The sequence below is a fragment of the Salmo trutta genome, chromosome 30 (assembly GCF_901001165.1).
Source record: "Salmo trutta chromosome 30, fSalTru1.1, whole genome shotgun sequence".
In the NCBI taxonomy this organism is placed as follows: domain Eukaryota; kingdom Metazoa; phylum Chordata; class Actinopteri; order Salmoniformes; family Salmonidae; genus Salmo; species Salmo trutta.
Window position 1 is genome coordinate 28,754,559 of NC_042986.1, and position 18,917 is coordinate 28,773,475.

The 18,917-nt window shown below is 44.7% G+C and overlaps 1 protein-coding gene across 3 annotated transcripts; it reads right to left on the reverse strand.

Moving 5' to 3' along the window:
- Positions 1–1,277: 1,277 nt before the first annotated feature.
- Positions 1,278–18,807, reverse strand: nr2c2 (nuclear receptor subfamily 2, group C, member 2). Of its 3 annotated transcripts, none has more exons than XM_029723712.1 (15): positions 18,600–18,807; positions 17,044–17,138; positions 16,242–16,340; positions 15,795–15,995; positions 15,573–15,678; positions 15,312–15,491; positions 14,232–14,379; positions 11,587–11,677; positions 11,311–11,456; positions 11,033–11,210; positions 10,769–10,890; positions 10,405–10,544; positions 10,113–10,250; positions 4,188–4,293; positions 1,278–4,040 (listed from the first exon to the last, which is right to left on the reverse strand). In XM_029723712.1, the coding sequence occupies exons 2-15, from the start codon at positions 17,101–17,103 to the stop codon at positions 3,866–3,868; spliced, it is 1,890 nt and encodes a 629-aa protein (XP_029579572.1). In that variant the 5' UTR covers positions 17,104–17,138; positions 18,600–18,807; the 3' UTR covers positions 1,278–3,865. The 3 variants fall into 3 exon arrangements, with proteins under 3 accessions (XP_029579572.1, XP_029579574.1, XP_029579571.1); XM_029723714.1 differs by having other exon boundaries at positions 4,188–4,284; positions 17,044–17,218; XM_029723711.1 differs by having other exon boundaries at positions 17,044–17,218.
- Between the last annotated feature and the right edge of the window lie 110 nt (positions 18,808–18,917).

Consider the following 18,917-nt stretch of genomic DNA (forward strand, 5'->3'; position numbering starts at 1 on the left):
AGATGTAGCTACATGCTTTCCACCACAGTTGCAACACTTCACAGCTTCTTTTCCACAACTTCCACATCTTGGATTCTTCTGCCTGCAGACACTCTACATGTCCAACCAATTTCGTGATATCCAATTGGTAGTTACAGTCTTGTCCCATCGCTGCGAACTCGGGAGAGGTCGAAGGTCGAGAGCCAGGCATTCTCCGAAACACGACCCTGCACTGCTCGCTTAACCCGGAAGCCAGCCGCACCAATGTGTCGGAGGAAACACTGTACAACTGGCGACCGAAGTCAGCGGGCATGCCCCCGGTCCACCACAAGGAGTCGCTAGAGCTCGATGGGACAAGGACATCCCGGCCGGCCAAACCCTCCCCTAACCCGGACGACGCTGGGCCAATTGCGCGGCACCTTGTGGGTCTCCCGGTCGCGGCCAGCTGCGACACAGTCGCAGCGGTCACGGCCAGAATCGAACCCGGGTCTGTAGTGACACCTCTTGCACTGCGATGCTGTGCCTTAGACCGCTGCGCCACTTGGGAGGCCCATGTTCAACCATTCTACACCGTTTACACTGCAACGGCCTGGAAATAAAAACTCTTACAGGAATGTACACATACCCCAGCTCAGGTCGGGAGGGACTCCACATTGCCATTGACCCAACGATTCATCCTCCGTGCATCAACCACAACAGGAATACTCTTTAGCTCCTCGATACACTTCCTCTGAGATTCCAGCAAATACCACCTTGAAAAGTACTTTTCCTTTAGCTCAAAGCATTACACAGCATGGTAATCAATTCACCTGATAAGCAACACACACTTCCAGCAGAAACACAAAAAATCAAGACCAGCCCACTCCTCGTGACCCTCACCAAACTCCACTTTACCCATACCTCTCTCCACTAACAGAGTTGACAATTCGGGTCCAATTCTCCCAGAAACCAGACTCCCACCAGATATGAGGTATTATCAACACAAAGTGTCTTCTTTCCCATCCCAACTTTGCTTCTTTTCCCATTCTTTTGGACAGAGGTCCATTCTTCCTTCCACCGCCATCCGATCCATGTTCCACATCCGCCGCCGCCATCCTTCCTTCATCCGAGTCTGTGCTCTTATCTTCTTCTGATGTGCTATCAGTTTCAACCAGAATGTCTGCCTTCTTCCTCTCAACCACTCTCATCGTCCTCAACCCTGGAAAGATATATCCAATAGGATCCTCTCCTGCTGCGATGGCATCCGTGTTCCGGAGTAGTGTCAAAAAATTCATAATAAAAAGCACATACCTTTTAAATATATGAAGATATGTTTATTACACTGATAATTGCTGTTCCAGTGGCCTGAGAGGGAATGCTGTGATACAGGAATCAAATTGTTGTCTTCACTGTCAAGTTAAGAGGTAGAATATATGTCTGCCTACAATAACCTTCAGAAAACATCAAGTTACTAGGCTCATTGGTTAGTGTGTGAAAGGTGAAGTTCCTCAGGCCAAGAAATATGTTTCTTTTTTTCTCCAAATACAATATCACATTCGACAGGAAAAGACACTTTTTATATGTACTGTATTTAAAAAGCTACAGACTTGAAACAAAGGCTTTTACAAACCAAAAACACTGTCCATATCCCTCCTGGTCATATGTAAACAATAGAAAACAGTTTTTGGTGCATTTAGTAGTTAATGCACTGAAATTGCTCAGGCTGATAACATTTGTAAGCCACAACATTAAAACTCCACATTTTTCGTACAGCATTTACTAAAATGCATAAGCAATTGCATGCACAGCAATGCACTATACAAAAACAATAACAATGCTCATTTTCTTCAGGGCAAATACTGGCAAGTTGCAATATTATAAAACTCTGATTAAAAAAAGGACATGCACTCATTTGAATGATAATACATGTAGTACAGAGCTCAGTTCACAGAATAGTCAAAATAACAGTCTTTGCAGGTTTTAAAACCAGCTATTACAACAGTACACCTATAATTTTAGAGTACATACCTACTTATGACTTCTTTACATGTTATAAGTTAGTGCTACTGGTTTTGTTGCTGTTGGACAATGTACACATATTTTCATGTGGTACTAGAGGTGTGGTACTTTAAGTACACTTAACATGGAACAAATACATTTGTTCACAACAAACCACATTTTTACATTTTGGAAACTATTATATCACAGAACAATATACTGTGCAAGAATACAAAAGGAAAATACCTGCTTGATGTTCATTCAATAGTGAAACTATAGATAAATCATGCTAACATTAAAGGGAAAACACATTTTGTCTTGAGAACTCAAAATATATATTTTTCCTATGGTGTGAATACCTGCATATGAATAAAACAGTCACTGTAAAGTAAGTCTGGAAGTGGACTGAGATCACTACAGTATGCAGAGTGTGTTACTGCACTCAGTGCACTGTATAATACCAGCTGGATGGAAATAAATAAACAGAAAAGAGAAATACTGGACACAGAACAGGACATCATGTCACACAAGGCTTGATTGTCATGACAGCAAAATAAAATGGTGGCCATAAAGTTGCCCCTAACCACTGATGTTAGACTTTATTTTACCTCTCTAACAGTAAAGGTTAGAACTACCAGGATAATCTGATCTTATATCTATGGGTAAGGGCAACTTTAACCTGGAGCCAGGGTCATGTGGTGATTGAACAAACAAAATCTTCAAATACATTATCTAAATGGTTCAAGTTAAACCATATAATGAATGTGCATTTGCTTTAGGCAGACATAGTAACAAGACTGTTATTAAACTCCCTCTCTGTAGGATTGATGACCCTCCCCAGCAACAGGCTGTCATCATATGGACTGGTTTAGGGAAAGTTCCATAACAATTGCAGTGAAATGAACCCCCCAAAAAATTAAATGTAACCATTCTAACCGTTCTCCTGTTCGGTTTGAAACAAATAATAGATTTGATGCTCTATCTGAAGTGGAGAGTACATGTAATATTATCCTGAATGGAGTGGCTCAGTACACAAATGGCTTGTCCATCGTCATATACTCTGTAGATTAAGGATCCAGGTTAGCTGCTATTAAACTGTGAACTAAGTCATATTCCTGATTTAGAGGAATTGGTCGTCTTTTCAACCAAAACGTTTCAGGGACAGACAGAGCTTGAGGCATGGACCAGCATCATAACATAGGCTATTCATACATTTAAATGTTTCTTTTTTACATTGTAACACCTGGTGAAAAGTTCAAAGTACAAAAACACAACAAACCTTTACACCAATTCATGTCTCAGTTTACTCATGTAACGACATTCAGGCAAGCGTCGCTCATTCTTAGTCTATGTCGGCTAAGTGTTAAATACAGGTTATCGAGATTAGAGGCAGAAGCAAGCGATAACTCAATCGATATACTTTTTGTTGAGCATGAATGTACAGTAAGGCCTGCATAAGATAAAACGATATTAAAAGGCTTGAGCGAAAAGGTCAACTTTAGAGTACATTGAAGCCATTTTGCTGAAGCAGTAGAGGTGACAGTGACGTGTTAGCCACAGTACCGCTCCCTCTCTAGGGGGTTAAGTGCTCTGAACTACGGAATCTCGACAAGAGACTCACAGTCCCATCATGCATCGCTTTCAGAGAACCATCAAACCCTCATCCAGGGGTCCCCATGGTTACGACCCATAATCACAAACGATGAGGAGCGGACTTTCTGGGAACAACACGGCCCGAAAGGGATTTCTCCATGACTTTGCATCTTGCGAAGGGTATTTTAATTACATCAAATGTTTGCAGGACAAAAGATGGGGGTTTCAGAATTAGGGTGTTTTTTGGGGGGCACGTGGTACAAGTCTAGAGATGGGCTGGAGAGGTTTGGGGGTGGATAGGGGTGGTGGCGGGGGGTCACGCTGTGGGACCGGTGATCTGGGTGTTGTAGTCGGCAGTCTCCATCTTGAGGATGTAAGGGATAATGCTGTCAATGGGCACGTTGCCGATCAGGCCGGTGAAGAATAGCTCCTCTGTGATGCTGGAGCTCATCAGACGCAGCGCAGGGAGTCGCATCAGGATACGCGTCAACCTGGGACAAGCAATCAGAGAGAGAGAGACAAGTTAATACATGTGATTTATGGATTCAATCAGAAAAAGACAGATTTACATATGAATTTATGGGACCTGTGGGGAGGGTTTAAGGATATATCAAGATCCTGATTTGCATACAGCATACCTGTATGTGTCATCTGGATAAGTCTTCTGCACATAGTCCTGCAGTTCCATCTGGGCTTTCTCCTGGAACTTCACTATCTGGCTGCAACTGTTCAGGCCTGGATGGTCTGATTAGTGAGACACACAATAGCTGTTTCCTAACAATACACTACGAGGTAAATATGGAAACGTTATCATGATATGCTTATCTACTCTTCTAGTTGATATACTGTACATATACACTGCTCAAAAAAATAAAGGGAACACTTAAACAACACAATGTAACTCCAAGTCAATCACACTTCTGTGAAATCAAACTGTCCACTTAGGAAGTAACACTGATTGACAATAAATTTCACATGCTGTTGTGCAAATGGAATAGACAACAGGTGGAAATTATAGGCAATTAGCAAGACACCCCCAATAAAGGAGTGGTTCTGCAGGTGGTGACCACAGACCACTTCTCAGTTCCTATGCTCCTGGCTGATGTATTTAATACGATTATTTCTTTCATTCAGATCTAGGATGTGTTGTTTAAGTGTTCCCTTTATTTTTTGGAGCAGTGTATTAAAAAAGGCACCAAATTGGTGGAACGACCCACAGGTGTATATATATATATATATATATATATATATATATATATATATATATATATATATATATGTAGGTATATATACACTGCTCAAAAAAATAAAGGGAACACTAAAATAACACTTCCTAGATCTGAATGAATGAAATAATCTTATTAAATACTTTTTTCTTTACATAGTTGAATGTGCTGACAACAAAATCACACAAAAATAATCAATGGAAATCCAATTTATCAACCCATGGAGGTCTGGATTTGGAGTCACACTCAAAATTAAAGTGGAAAACCACACTACAGGCTGATCCAACTTTGATGTAATGTCCTTAAACAAGTCCAAATGAGGCTCAGTAGTGTGTGTGGCCTCCACGTGCCTGTATGACCTCCCTACAACGCCTGGACATGCTCCTGATGAGGTGGCGGATGGTCTCCTGAGGGATCTCCTCCCAGACCTGGACTAAAGCATCCGCCAACTCCTGGACAGTCTGTGGTGCAACGTGGCGTTGGTGGATGGAGCGAGACATGATGTCCCAGATGTGCTCAATTGGATTCAGGTCTGGCGAACGGGCGGGCCAGTCCATAGCATCAATGCCTTCCTCTTGCAGGAACTGCTGACACACTCCAGCCACATGAGGTCTAGCATTGTCTTGCATTAGGAGGAACCCAGGGCCAACCGCACCAGCATATGGTCTCACAAGGGGTCTGAGGATCTCATCTCGGTACCTAATGGCAGTCAGGCTACCTCTGGCGAGCACATGGAGGGCTGTGCGGCCCCCCAAAGAAATGCCACCCTACACCATGACTGACCCACCGCCAAACCGGTCATGCTGGAGGATGTTGCAGGCAGCAGAACGTTCTCCACGGCGTCTCCAGACTCTGTCACGTCTGTCACGTGCTCAGTGTGAACCTGCTTTCATCTGTGAAGAGCACAGGGCGCCAGTGGCGAATTTGCCAATCTTGGTGTTCTCTGGCAAATGCCAAACGTCCTGCACGGTGTTGGGCTGTAAGCACAACCCCCACCTGTGGACGTCGGGCCCTCATACCACCCTCATGGAGTCTGTTTCTGACCGTTTGAGCAGACACATGCACATTTGTGGCCTGCTGGAGGTCATTTTGCAGGGCTCTGGCAGTGCTCCTCCTGCTCCTCCTTGCACAAAGGCGGAGGTAGCGGTCCTGCTGCTGGGTTGTTGCCCTCCTACGGCCTCCTCCACGTCTCCTGATGTACTGGCCTGTCTCCTGGTAGTGCCTCCAAGCTCTGGACACTACGCTGACAGACACAGCAAACCTTCTTGCAACAGCTCGCATTGATGTGCCATCCTGGATGAGCTGCACTACCTGAGCCACTTGTGTGGGTTGTAGACTCCGTCTCATGCTACCACTAGAGTGAAAGCACCGCCAGCATTCAAAAGTGACCAAAACATCAGCCAGGAGCATAGGAACTGAGAAGTGGTCTGTGGTCTCCACCTGCAGAACCACTCCTTTATTGGGGTTGTCTTGCTTATTGCCTATAATTTCCACCTGTTGTCTATTCCATTTGCACAACAGCATGTGAAATGTATTGTCAATCAGTGTTGCTTCCTAAGTGGACAGTTTGATTTCACAGAAGTGTGATTGACTTGGAGTTACATTGTGTTGTTTAAGTGTTCCCTTTATTTTTTTGAGCAGTATATTTTGTATATATTTCACCTTTATTTAACCAGGTAGGCCAGTTGAGAACAAGTTCTAACTTACGACTGTGACATGGCCAAGATAAAGCAAAGCAGTGCGACAAACAACACAGAGTTACACATGGAATAAACAAATGTACAGTCAATAACACAATAGAAAAAATCTACAGTGTGTGCAAATGAGGTAAGATTAGGGAGGTAAGGCAATAAATAGGCCATAGTGGCGAAGTAATTACAATTTAGCAATTAAACACTGGAGTGAGAGCTGTGCAGAAGATGAATGTGCAAGTAGAGATACTGGGGTGCAAAGGAGCAAAAAAAACAAAAACAATATGAGGATGAGGTAGTTGGATGGGCTATTTACAGATGGGCTATGTACAGGTGTAATGATCTGTGAGCTGCTCTGACAGCTGATGCTTAAAGTTAGTGAGGGAGATATGGGTCTCCAGCTTCAGTGATTTTTGCAATTCGTTCCAGTCATTGGCAGCCGAGAACTGGAAGGAAAGGGGGCCAAAGGAGGAATTGGCTTTGGGGGTGACCAGTGAAATATACCTGCTGGAGCGCGTGCTATGGGAGGGTGCTGCTATGGTGACCAGTGAGCTGAGATAAGGCAGGGCTTTACCTAGCAGAGACTTGTAGATGACCTGGAGCCAGTGGGTTTGGCGATGAATATGAAGCGAGGGCCAGCCAACGAGAGCATACAGGTCGCAGTGGTGGGTAGTATATGGGTCTTTGGTGACAAAACAGATGGCACTGTGATAGACTGCATCCAATTTGCTGAGTAGAGTGTTGGAGGCAATTTTGTAAATGACATCGCCAAAGTCAAGGATCGGTAGGATTGTCAGTTTTACGAGGGTATGTTTGGCAGCATGTGTCAAGAAGGCTTTGTTGCAAAATAGGAAGCCGATTCTAGATTCAATTTTGAATTGGAGATGCTTAATGTGAGTCTGGAAGGAGAGTTTACAGTCTAACCAGAAACCTAGGTATTTGTAATTGTCCACATATTCTAAGTCAGAACCGTCCAGAGTAGTGATGCTGGACGGGCGAGCAGGTGCGGGCAGCAATCGGTTGAATAGCATGCATTTAGTTTTACTTGCATTTAAGAGCAGTTGGTGGCCACGGAAGGAGAGCTGTATGGCATTGAAGCTCGTCTGGAGGTTTTTTAACACAGTTTCCAAAGAAGGGCTAGAAGTATACAGAATGGTTTCGTCTGTGTAGAGGTGGATCAGAGAATCACCAGCAGCAAGAGCAACATTGATGTATACAGAGAAAAAGAGTTGGCCCGAGAATTGAAACCCTGTGGCACCCCCATAGAGACTGCCAGAGATCCGGACAACAGGCCCTCAGATTTGACACACTGAACTATGTCTGAGAAGTAGTTGGTGAACCAGGCAAGGCAGTTATTTGAGAAACCAAGGCTGTTGAGTCTGCCGATAAGAATGTGGTGATTGACTGAGTCGAAAGCCTTGGCCAGGTCGATGAATACGGCTGCACAGTATTGTCTTTTATCGATGGCGGTTATGATATCGTTTAGGACCTTGAGCGTGGCTGAGGTGCAACCATGACCAGCTCGGAAACCAGATTGCATAGCGGAGAAGGTACAGTGGGATTCGAAATGGTCGGTGATCTGTTTGTTAACTTGGCTTTCGAAGACCTTAGAAAGGCAGGGTCGGATAGATATAGGTCTGTAACAGTTTGGGTCTAGAGTGTCTCCCCCTTTGAAGAGGGGGATGACCCTGGCAGCTTTCCAATCTTTGGGGATCTCAGACGATACGAAAGAGAGGTTGAACAGGCTAGTAATAGGGGTTGCAACAATTGCGGCAGATCATTTTAGAGAGGGTCCAAATTGTCTAGCCCAGCTGATTTGTAGGGGTCCAGATTTTGCAGCTCTTTCAGAACATCAGCTATCTGGATTTGGGTGAAGGAGAAATGGGAGAGGTTTGGGCAAGTTGCTGTGGGGGGGCGGGGGGGTACAGGGCTGTTGACCGGGGTAGGGGTAGCCAGGTGGAAAGCATGGCCAGTCGTAGAAAAATGCTTATTGAAATTCTCAATTATTGTGGATTTATTGGTGGTGACAGTGTTTCCTAGCCTCAATGCAGTGGGCAGCTGGGAGAAGGTGCTCTTATTCTCCATGGATTTAACAGTGTCCCAGAACTTTTTGGAGTTTGTGCTACAGGATGCAAATTTCTACTTGAAAAAGCTAGCCTTTGCTTTCCTAACTGCCTGTGTATATTGGTTCCTAACTTCCCTGAAAAGTTGCATATAGCGGGAGATATTCGATGCTAATGCAGTATGCCACGGGATGTTTTTGTGCTGGTTAAGGGCAGTCAGGTCTGGAGTGAACCAAGGACTATATCTGTTCCTGGTTCAATTTTTTTTGAATGGGGCATGCTTATTTAAGATGGTGAGGAAAGCACTTTTAAAGAATAACCAGGCATCCTCTACTGATGGAATGAGGTCAATATCCTTCCAGGATACCCGGGCCAGGTCGATTAGAAAGGCCTGCTCGCTGAAGTGTTTTAGGGAGCGTTTGACAGTGATGAGGGGTGGTCGTTTGACCGCAGACCCATTACGGACGGAGACACTGAGGCAGTGATCGCTGAGATCCTGGTTGAAGACAGCAGAGGTGTATTTAGAGGGCAGGTTGGTCAAGATGATATCATTGAGGTGGCCGTGTTTACGGATTTGGGGTTGTACCTGGTAGGTTCATTGATATTTTGTGTGAGATTGAGTAGTGTAACTTGGTGAAAAGAAAATGTTTTATTTCAACACATTTTTATATTCTGTCATAAAGAACACATGTTCAATGTAATTAAAAAACAAGTTTTCCCATCTCAAGAGGTTAAAAATAAAAATAAATACTATAGTAAGTGCCAAATCCCCTTGTGACAGGGGAATGGAAGCTTGTTGTGTGCAACATATAGGGGTAATTGAATGCAAGCTTAACCCGCTCGACCTGCTCAGTTTTCCACCACAAAACACCAGAAAACGGCCAAAAAGAGAGGAACCCGAGCACCTCCTTTTACACTATGATTTGACTGTTTCTTTTGAAAAAAATGTTTTTTTAAAGGAATAGTTTCACCGTATTAAAATGAGATTTCAGTTCAAGTAACAGGGTTGACTTTAAAATGAGGTACAAGGGGGTTTTTTTACCTTAAAAATGAATCAATAAATCACATGAAATAAATAATAATCTTCAGAAATGACTTTGTCAGAGTATCAAAATAACTAGGGCTTTACAGTGATGGTGAAAACTGAGAAATGTCAGGGTTAAGTGATTTAAAATCTTCCTAGAAGTCACTGAGGATGCAAAGAGGGACATATCAAAATGCTGGCACTTTAGAAATTCTTCATATATTCATATATGATTTATTTTCCATGTGGTGTATATTAAAAACGGGCACTTCATTTAATTGAACAGGCTTTTAAACTTGTATTTCTGTGCACAATTTCTACTTAAAAAATCAAAGTGACGCAAAAGGCACTCATTTCGTGGAATGACCCATGTACTGTATATGTCAAATATAATGTATCTGAGTAAATTGACTCTTATCTGATAAGTCTGATGTTTCTCATAACTAGGGAATTTATATTGTCTCGATCATGTGACCTGACCAGGAGAAACTTGGGTCCCTAGTCATTGCCTGTGATTTATTTCTAACATAATGTATGATGTTAATTGAACCATGCTCACCAGGGCTGAAGAGCACTATGGCCTTCAGGTAAGCATACTCATAGCTGTCTGTCTCCATCTTAGCCATGCTGTTACAGAACTCCTGCAGCTTCCAGATGTGTTCCATCACCAGCTTCACTCTCTCCGCAGACACCTTATCTACAGGGGAACAGCAGACAACACCTTACAACAGAAATAATTAGAAATGAACTTGTTTTCTGGGGACTGTGTGTCTGATTGTATCAGGGTGTGCGTTTTGTGAATTTAGTGCGTTCACTGTTTTGTATGGAGATCTGGAGGTTTGATGGTGTACCGTCCTGGATGCTGTTCTGGAGGTGGTTGATGATGGCTTCCAGGATGGTGGAGAGACTCATGATCTGAGCACACTGAGCCAGCCCCAGAGTGAATAGCTCATTCCAACAGGCACGTACCAGGCTGGTGTTACTCTCCTGACTGACACACACACACACACACACACACACACACACACACACACACACACACACACACACACACACACACACACACACACACACACACACACACACACACACACACACACACACACACAGGACTGAATCATGATTGGTTGAGATGATGCACACAAACACACGACAGTTCAAGTCACACACATAAATACCAAAAGCGTAATAACACTTTGATATGAGTGTTCTTACCCAAGAGCGGAGAATGCAGGGATGGAGCTTGCCCAGTGCATGGAGAGGAAGAGGAGGCGGGACGCTGACTCACAGATGTAGTGCACATTCAGATAATCTGGCATGGGGCTGGGCATGGTCAGCTACAGGAGGTACAGAGAGGGACCGAGATAGATAGAGATGTCAGATTATTGAAAACTCAAAGGTTACGTGCATACAAAAATAAATGGTTGAACACCAGCAAAATGTGAAAACATTTAAAAGTTTAAAGTTTAGATCCACCACCTTAAAGCTGACGTGTGTGTCTGTGAGCAGTGGGCCCTCCACCTCAATGAGGGGGGTCACCTGGTCCCGGCTGATCACTTGGATGGTGGCCCCGCCCACACACTCCCCACCCTCCGCCAGGTTCTGCCCCACCCCCAACTCAGATGGGTTCAGGGCTTTGGCCAGGGTATCGAAGGCACTGAAGACACATACACAATACAGGAGCAATTACACACACACACACACACACACACACACACACACACACACACACACACACACACACACTGCATGCGTACCGTGTTATCTCGCTGGCAGACTGCTCCTCCTGCTGGTCGTCTGAGGTATCACTGTTGTTCAGGGACTCACTGAGGGAGTCGGTCAGGTTGGCCAGAGATGTCACCACACTGGCCAGGGTCCCCAAGTCCCCCTGCCCCGACTCAGACTGTCGAGGGGGGTACATCCAGTGAGCCAGTGAGGAGAACAACACACTTTGATTCCAATGACCGGTCCCATTCACAGCATGTTAGGACACGGATTACACTGAGAATGTTGAGGAATAACAGAGTTTGTACCTTGGTGTCTGTGGCCAGCAGTAGAGTCCCGTCAGCCTGGATCAGAGGCTGCTGGATGTTCACCAGCATCCCTGGGTCTAGCAGACTGGATCTGGACACAACACCAGTCAGACACCAAACTCTAATCCACAGGACCAATCAGAGCTCCTAGGGGCCGGGGTCTTTAACGCAGGCAAACTTAAATCCATTTTACCTCATTTCTACCAGCATGTCACATGTGCAACCAGAGAAAAAACAACTCTAGACCACCTTTACTCACCCTCGCCCTCCATTTGGCAAATCTGACCATAATTTTATGGTCTTGATTCCTGCTTACAAGCAAAAACTAAAGACGGAAGTACCAGTGACTCACTCAATACGAAGTGGTCAGATGACGTGGATGCTACCCTATAGGACTGTTTTGCTAGCACAGACTGGAACATTTTCCAGGATTCAATAGCATTGAGGAGTATACCACCTCAGTCACCGGCTTCATCAATAAGTGCATTGACGACATTGTCCCCACAGTTACCGTACGTACATTTCCCAACCAGAAGCCATGGATTACAGGCAACATCCACAACGAGCTAAAGGCTAGAGCTACCGTTTTCAAGGAGCGGGACACTTATCCGGACGCTTATTAGAAATCCAGCTATGCCTTTAGACGAACCATCAAACAGGCAAAGCGTCAACACAGGACTAAGATTGAATCATATTACACCGGCTGACGCTTGTCGGATGTGGCAGGGCTTGAAAAATATTACGGACTACAAAGGGAAGCCCAGCCGTGAGCTGATCAGTGACGCGAGCCTACCAGACGAGCTAAATGCCTTTTATGCTCGCTTCGAGCAAAGCAACACTGAAGCATGCATGAGAGCACTAGCTGTTCCTGACGACTGTGTAATCAAGCTTTCTGTAACCGATGTGAGCAAGACCTTTAAACAGGTCAACATTCACAAAGCTGCGGGGCCAGACGGATTACCAGTACGTGTGCTCAGAGCATGCGCGGACCAACTGGCAACTGTTTTCACTGACATTTTCAACCTCTCCTTGACTGAGTCTGTAAAACCTACATGTTTCAAACAGACAACTATAGTCCCTGTGCCCAAGAAAGTGAAGGTAACCTGCCTAAATGATTACCACCCCGTAACACTCACCTCGGTATGTGATGTGAGCCATGACCAAAGGCTGGTCATGGCTCACAGCCACACCACCATGCCGGAAACCCTAGACCCACTCCAAATCGCATACCGCCCAAACAGATGATGCAATCTCAATCGCACTCCACACTGCCCTTTCCCAGCTGGACAAAAGGAACACCTATGTGAGAATGCTGTTCAATGACTACAGCTCAGCATTCAACACCATAGCGCCCACAAAGCTCAACACTAAGCTAAGGATCCTGGGACTAAACACCTCCCTCTGCAAATGGATCCTGGACTTCCTGACGGGCCGCCCCCAGGTGGTAAGGGTAGGTAACAACACATCTGCCACACCGATCCTCAACACTGGGGCCCCTTAGGGGTGTGTGCTTAGTCCCCTCCTGTACTCCCTGTTCATCCACGACTGCATCCACGACTGCATCCACGACTCCAACACCATCATTACATTTGTTGACGACACAACAGTGGTAGGCCTGATCACCGACAACGATGAGACAGCCTATAGAGAGGAGATCAGAGACCTGGCAGTGTGGTGCCAGGACAACAACCTCTCCCTCAATATGAGCAAGACAAATGAGCTGATCGTGGACAATAGGAAAAAGAGGGCTGAATAGGCCCCCATTAACATTGTCGGGGCTGAAGTGGAGTGGGTCAAGAGTTAATGTCCTTGGTGTCCACATCACCAACAAACTATCATGGTCCAAACACACCAAGACAGTTGTGAAGAGGGCACGACAACACCTTTTCCCCCTCAGGAGACTGAAAAGATTTGGCATGTGTCCCCAGATCCTCAAAAAGTTATGCAGCTGCACCATCAACAGCATCCTGACCGGTTGCATCACCGCCTGGTATGACAACTGCTCGGCATCTGACCGTAAGGCGCTACAGAGGGTAGTGCGTACAGCCCAGTACATCACTGGGGCCAAGCTTCCTGACATCCAGGATATATATACTAGGCGGTGTCAGAGGAAGGCCCAAAAAATTGGCAAAGACTCCAGTCCCCCAAGTCATAGACTGTTCTCTCTGCTACCGCACGGCAAGTGGTACTGGAGCGCCAATTCTAGGACCAAAGGCTCCTTAATAGCGTCTACCCCCAAGCCATAAGACTGCTGAAAAATTCATCAAATGGCCACCCAGACTATTTACATTGACCCCCCACCCCTTTGTTTTTACACTGCTGCTACTTGCTGTTAATTATCTATGCATAGTCACTTTACAAATGACCTCGACTAACCTGTACCCCCGCACATTGACTCGGTACCGGTACCCCCTGTATATAGCCTCGTTATTGTTAGGTCATTTTCTTGTGTTCATTTTTTACTTTAGTTTATTTAGTAAATATTTTCTTAACTCTATTTCTTGAACTGCATTGTTGGTTAAGGGCTTGTAAGTAAGCATTTCACGGTAAGGTCTACACTTGTTGTATTTGGCACATGTGACAAATAACATTTTATTTGATTTGATCCCAAAGTACCAATCAAAGTCGTAATCTCAGTCTCTGACCTGGAGCCATCACTGTCGGTGATGAAGGTTGGCGTGGCGATGAGTGGGCTCATCAGGTTCTTCCTAATGTAGATCTTCTCTGTAGACGCAGCACAGTTAACAGGCCTCTCTCTGGGCAGGTCAATGGGCTTCCTTTCACTCTGCACGGCTGAGGACACACAGGACAGAAACACCATCAACAACACTAAAACCCTACAGCAGGGGTCGGCAACAGGCAGGTTGATTTTTTTCTGGACCCCAAAAGTTATTAGCAAAAAAATAAAAAATGAAATTCAGCTAACATTTACTGTAACTTAGGAAATCTGTTCCCAACCAAGTATTCCCGCAAATATAAAAGAGACATATCCCACTGGGCATTCTATTCCACGTTGGTTCATGAAATGACGTGGAAACAACATTGATTCAACCAGTGTGTGCCCAGTGGGATGTGACAACGTCTCAATGTAATCAAGTATTGAAATTATTGTTATTTTCAAATATAATCTCTTTTTGGGCTTAGTTCTGGTCAATTTGCAGTCGCATTGAGCGATTAGTGCTTTTTGAAGTCGGTTCAGTTTTGATTCATTTTTGATACATTTTTTTAACATTAAATGCACTATTGTTGAATGCTGTAACAACACTGAATAAAACTATGAATAAAAGTCCATGATGGTAGTGACTGTCCATTACTGCTTATCACTGTTATTAACCATCATTTACATTACTTCAATTTAATAAAATGTTTATTTTATTTGATGACTTTACTATTTAATTCCAAGTCATAATCTCATATCTATAGAGCTGCTGCCTATACTGTCTGACAAAATCCCTATTTTGTAATTCTTCAAAGTCAATAAGGCATACTTTTATGACTGCTGAATACCAACTATCAATCACTTTAGATCATTTATTTTCAGACTCGCGAATCAACTGCTTTCTATCCCTTTCTCTCTTCTCTCAGTATCTATCTGTGTCTGCGCCGCTCAGACTGGACAAGTTTAAGTGGGAGCGCAATGGATTGGGATGTTAGACAGAGTTTCTGACGTTGGGATGGGAAGAAAATTCTACCCATCTTCATGTGCATGCTTTGGTGTGACTCACACTCCATCTTCATGCCCATGTCCAGACATTTCCTCAGCCGGCAGAATTGACAGCGGTTACGGTGGTGCTTGTTGACAACACAGTCCTGGTTACTCCGGCAACTGTAAGTCAGGTTCTTTCTCACACTCCTCTTGAAGAAGCCTTTACAGCCTTCACAGCTGACAGCCCCATAGTGACGCCCTGAACACAGAACAGAGAGGAGGGGTTAGTGGTATGAATGGGCCAATGGCCTGTGAGTGTGTGTGCGGTGTGCACGCGTACCTGAAGCCTTGTCTCCACACACCACGCAATACTCTATAGGTTGAGGCCGGCCCACATCCCCTGCCTTCCCCAATAATTGCTCCACCGACGCTGCATCTGTCACAATCTAGAACACCAGGAGGAGTAGAAGTCGCTGAGGGGGTCACTGAGGGGGTCAAAGGTAACACAGTGTGTCATCTAATGCTGTGGTTTAGATTTGTGGTGTTATGGCTACTTCATTACCTGTATTCTGCCAGGTACCAGGCTGTCTGCGGTTGTGAAAATGATCTGCTTGGTGCCCTGGTTTTCTGGAGGGGTCAGGATGACTTTGCCCGTTCCTGAGCCATCAGCCGCCGCCAGGATAAACTGCTGCTTGGGCCCGCTGAAGGGATCCATGGTCGTGACTATCTGGATCTTCTGACCCGTCTGCTGGTCCGTTACAATCTGAGAGGGAGGGAGGGGGTCATAATCCCACATCCATCCATCCAAACAACTACTATCCCTTTAATTGAAGCACTTACAATTATTTAAGCTGTATCCAAATAGTTTTTAAAACAATATTTTGTTTTAGTGGGATTTGTCTGAATCTGTGTATATTATAAATTGTCACTAGGGTGCAATGTGTGTAGGCTATCAATAGGTGGCAGTGACTTCAAGCAGTAGCATGTCAATAATGTAGGGTTTTGTTACCTGAATGTGCTGCTGTGTGGCTGAGGGCTCAGTGGAGATGATCTGGAAGCGTTGTGGAGAGCCACTCATCACTGACAAGTCAGCGGGAGAGGTCTGCACCTGAAACACACAATACAAACACATTAACAGTCAAATCCTAAGAATTATGTGCAACAAAGCACACACACACACCCACACACAAAATAAATGTGGGAGCAGCAGGGAAGCCAGCAGCAGCTAGTCAGAGGGAGGGGCTTGACTGTGCCCTCAGAGTGACCCCTCTCTTCTGAAGGTTAAGAGTGGCCTCTGTCTCCACGGCAACCAAGGAGTCAGAAGCGACCTGCCGGGCCACACAGAGCAGCAACGTCAAAGATGGTGGATGAACTAAGATAGTTCACTCAGGCCGTTTACTATTGAAAATGGTCAGTTCAGTTCTACTTAACTGGGTGTCTCCCATAGACACCAATTCAATAGCAGCTGGGTCTGTTCTACTTAGTTCATTGATTTTCATTGAACCAGACAAAAACAGGGGTGTCTGGAAGTGTATCGCCTTTGTCTCGCAAAGTAAATAATCTTTGAACAGGAAGCGTGGGATGGGTTAGGGTCAGGGTGCCCTTTCACATACACAGTACAGACACAGAAAACCAGCATGCAAACACAATTTACCTCCTCATAGCACACAAACACATCCTCTCCCATAATAACAAAATAACCACACACACACACAGACAACCAACATGCAAGCACAATTTACCTTACAGTACACAAACACATCCTCTCCCATAATAACACAACCACACACACACACAGACACGTCACTCACCTCTGTCACCTTCTCAGACGCCACTATCTGCTGAGAAAGCACCTCCACATTGGTCATCATGGTGATGTAAGGTCATTAGAGGGGCCTGTCTGGAGCTAGGCCAAAGACATCTGTCAACTGCAGTGTGCAACCTCTCTTATATCAGCAGGCAGGGTTACGTTCAATAAGAACAAACCTTAGCAAGTGTTTTCAAACAGAAAACAAACGTGAGCATTGTCATTAACCAAGTTCGGGTAATACCTAATTTGCTTCGTACATTATATTTGGATCGTAACATGAGTGTGCGTCTACAGCCACAAAATATAGCAACTTTAAGATAAGTGCTTTTATCATAGAATTCTCCCCTTGACTTCATGCAATTCAGCACCAAGGCCAGCTCCCTCATTCTCCTTTTTCGACTTTGATTTCATGGTGTGGATTGGAGGCCCCTTGCTGCTCAGTGTCCCAATGATATGCCAGGCGAGGGTTATGCCCTGCCAGAGCTACCGTTGGGATCATCTTGCCTATTTCCCAGGTATTCTATTTTCATTGTTCCATTTTCTCGTAAAGATATGTGATAGTCTCTTCGCATGCAATGCCATCTCGTCAGAGATGCACAATCATGACCGATTTGTCCTCTGAAGGAGAATGTAATGTCTGTCTGAGGACAATTCATCCCGGGGAGGGCATCTTATTCAGTGATTTGATTAAGGAGTGGAGGGCATAAGGCTGTAAGTGTACAAAATTACACATCACACTTTCCAGTTCTGGATTTTACCAATCATATTGTGTGTGTTTGGGAGAGTGTCTCTCTCTCTCTCATTAAAGGAAGAAAAGGCTATGATTTGAACCGCGGTGAGGACTGACATTTGCTAAAGGATGGAGGAAGGCCATGGGTTCGTTCGCTCACTAGACAAACGACAAGTCTATCAAAAACGAGTTTCTTCCGACATTCAAAACGAACAAAATGGAGACCCTGGCAATTCGCCAACAATACGGCAGGCAGCCATTCATTAAATGTAAAAATATATATGTTTATATCGATGAGATAACCGTTATTTAACATATTATTGCAATGATAAAACCCTGACATAAAAAAAACGTAGCGCCTGCATATGATTACGCAATCAAAACAAAATTCCTTGTCCCCGAGATGGCAAAGGTAAAAGGGTCGGGTTCATCTGCGCGGTAGTACTAGCCGGCTAGCTAGCTAACATTCTAGCTACTAGGCTGCACTGACAGCTACAGCTCATCTTTTGTCCTCGGCGTTAGAGCTTTATTTTGGCACGTTTATATCTCCGTTGATATCAAAAGTTTAACACGGGGGACATGGTTTTCAAAGGCGTTGTCACTGAATGGATATTTTAATTGCCTGACGTAATAAGTTAAACGTTGAAATAAGATGAGAGATGACAGCACTGCCCACGATTGACAACCATCCAGACCCAAGCCCACCACCGGCTAGAGCTCTCCCTCGAACGGCACAGCATCAAGCTACAACAAAATATCCCGTTTTTTTTGTCTCGACTATGCCTTCACTAGCATTAAACCGCTTAAATATTTTGGGTGAGACTTACCACCGGATGAAAGATTGCAGATTTAGGTCTGGGTCTTCTATTTAAAAAAAATATTTGTTTTTGTTTTTCTTCTGTAAAAGGTCATAGTTCGTGACCCCATTCTGCCAGCATGCTTGGAGTTTTTTCTTCTTCCTCCTCGCGCGTTCTGCGCTTTTCTCCCTCCTAGCGCGCGGCGCGAGCCAGACAGACTGACGTCAGCCTGTCTGCCTTCTTCGAAGGGGAGCTGATTGGTAGATTTTGTTGTCAATATTATAGGCCTAATCCTTGCGTACATTCTTTATAATATAATATTCCTTAGAATAAGGAGAGAGGTGAGTA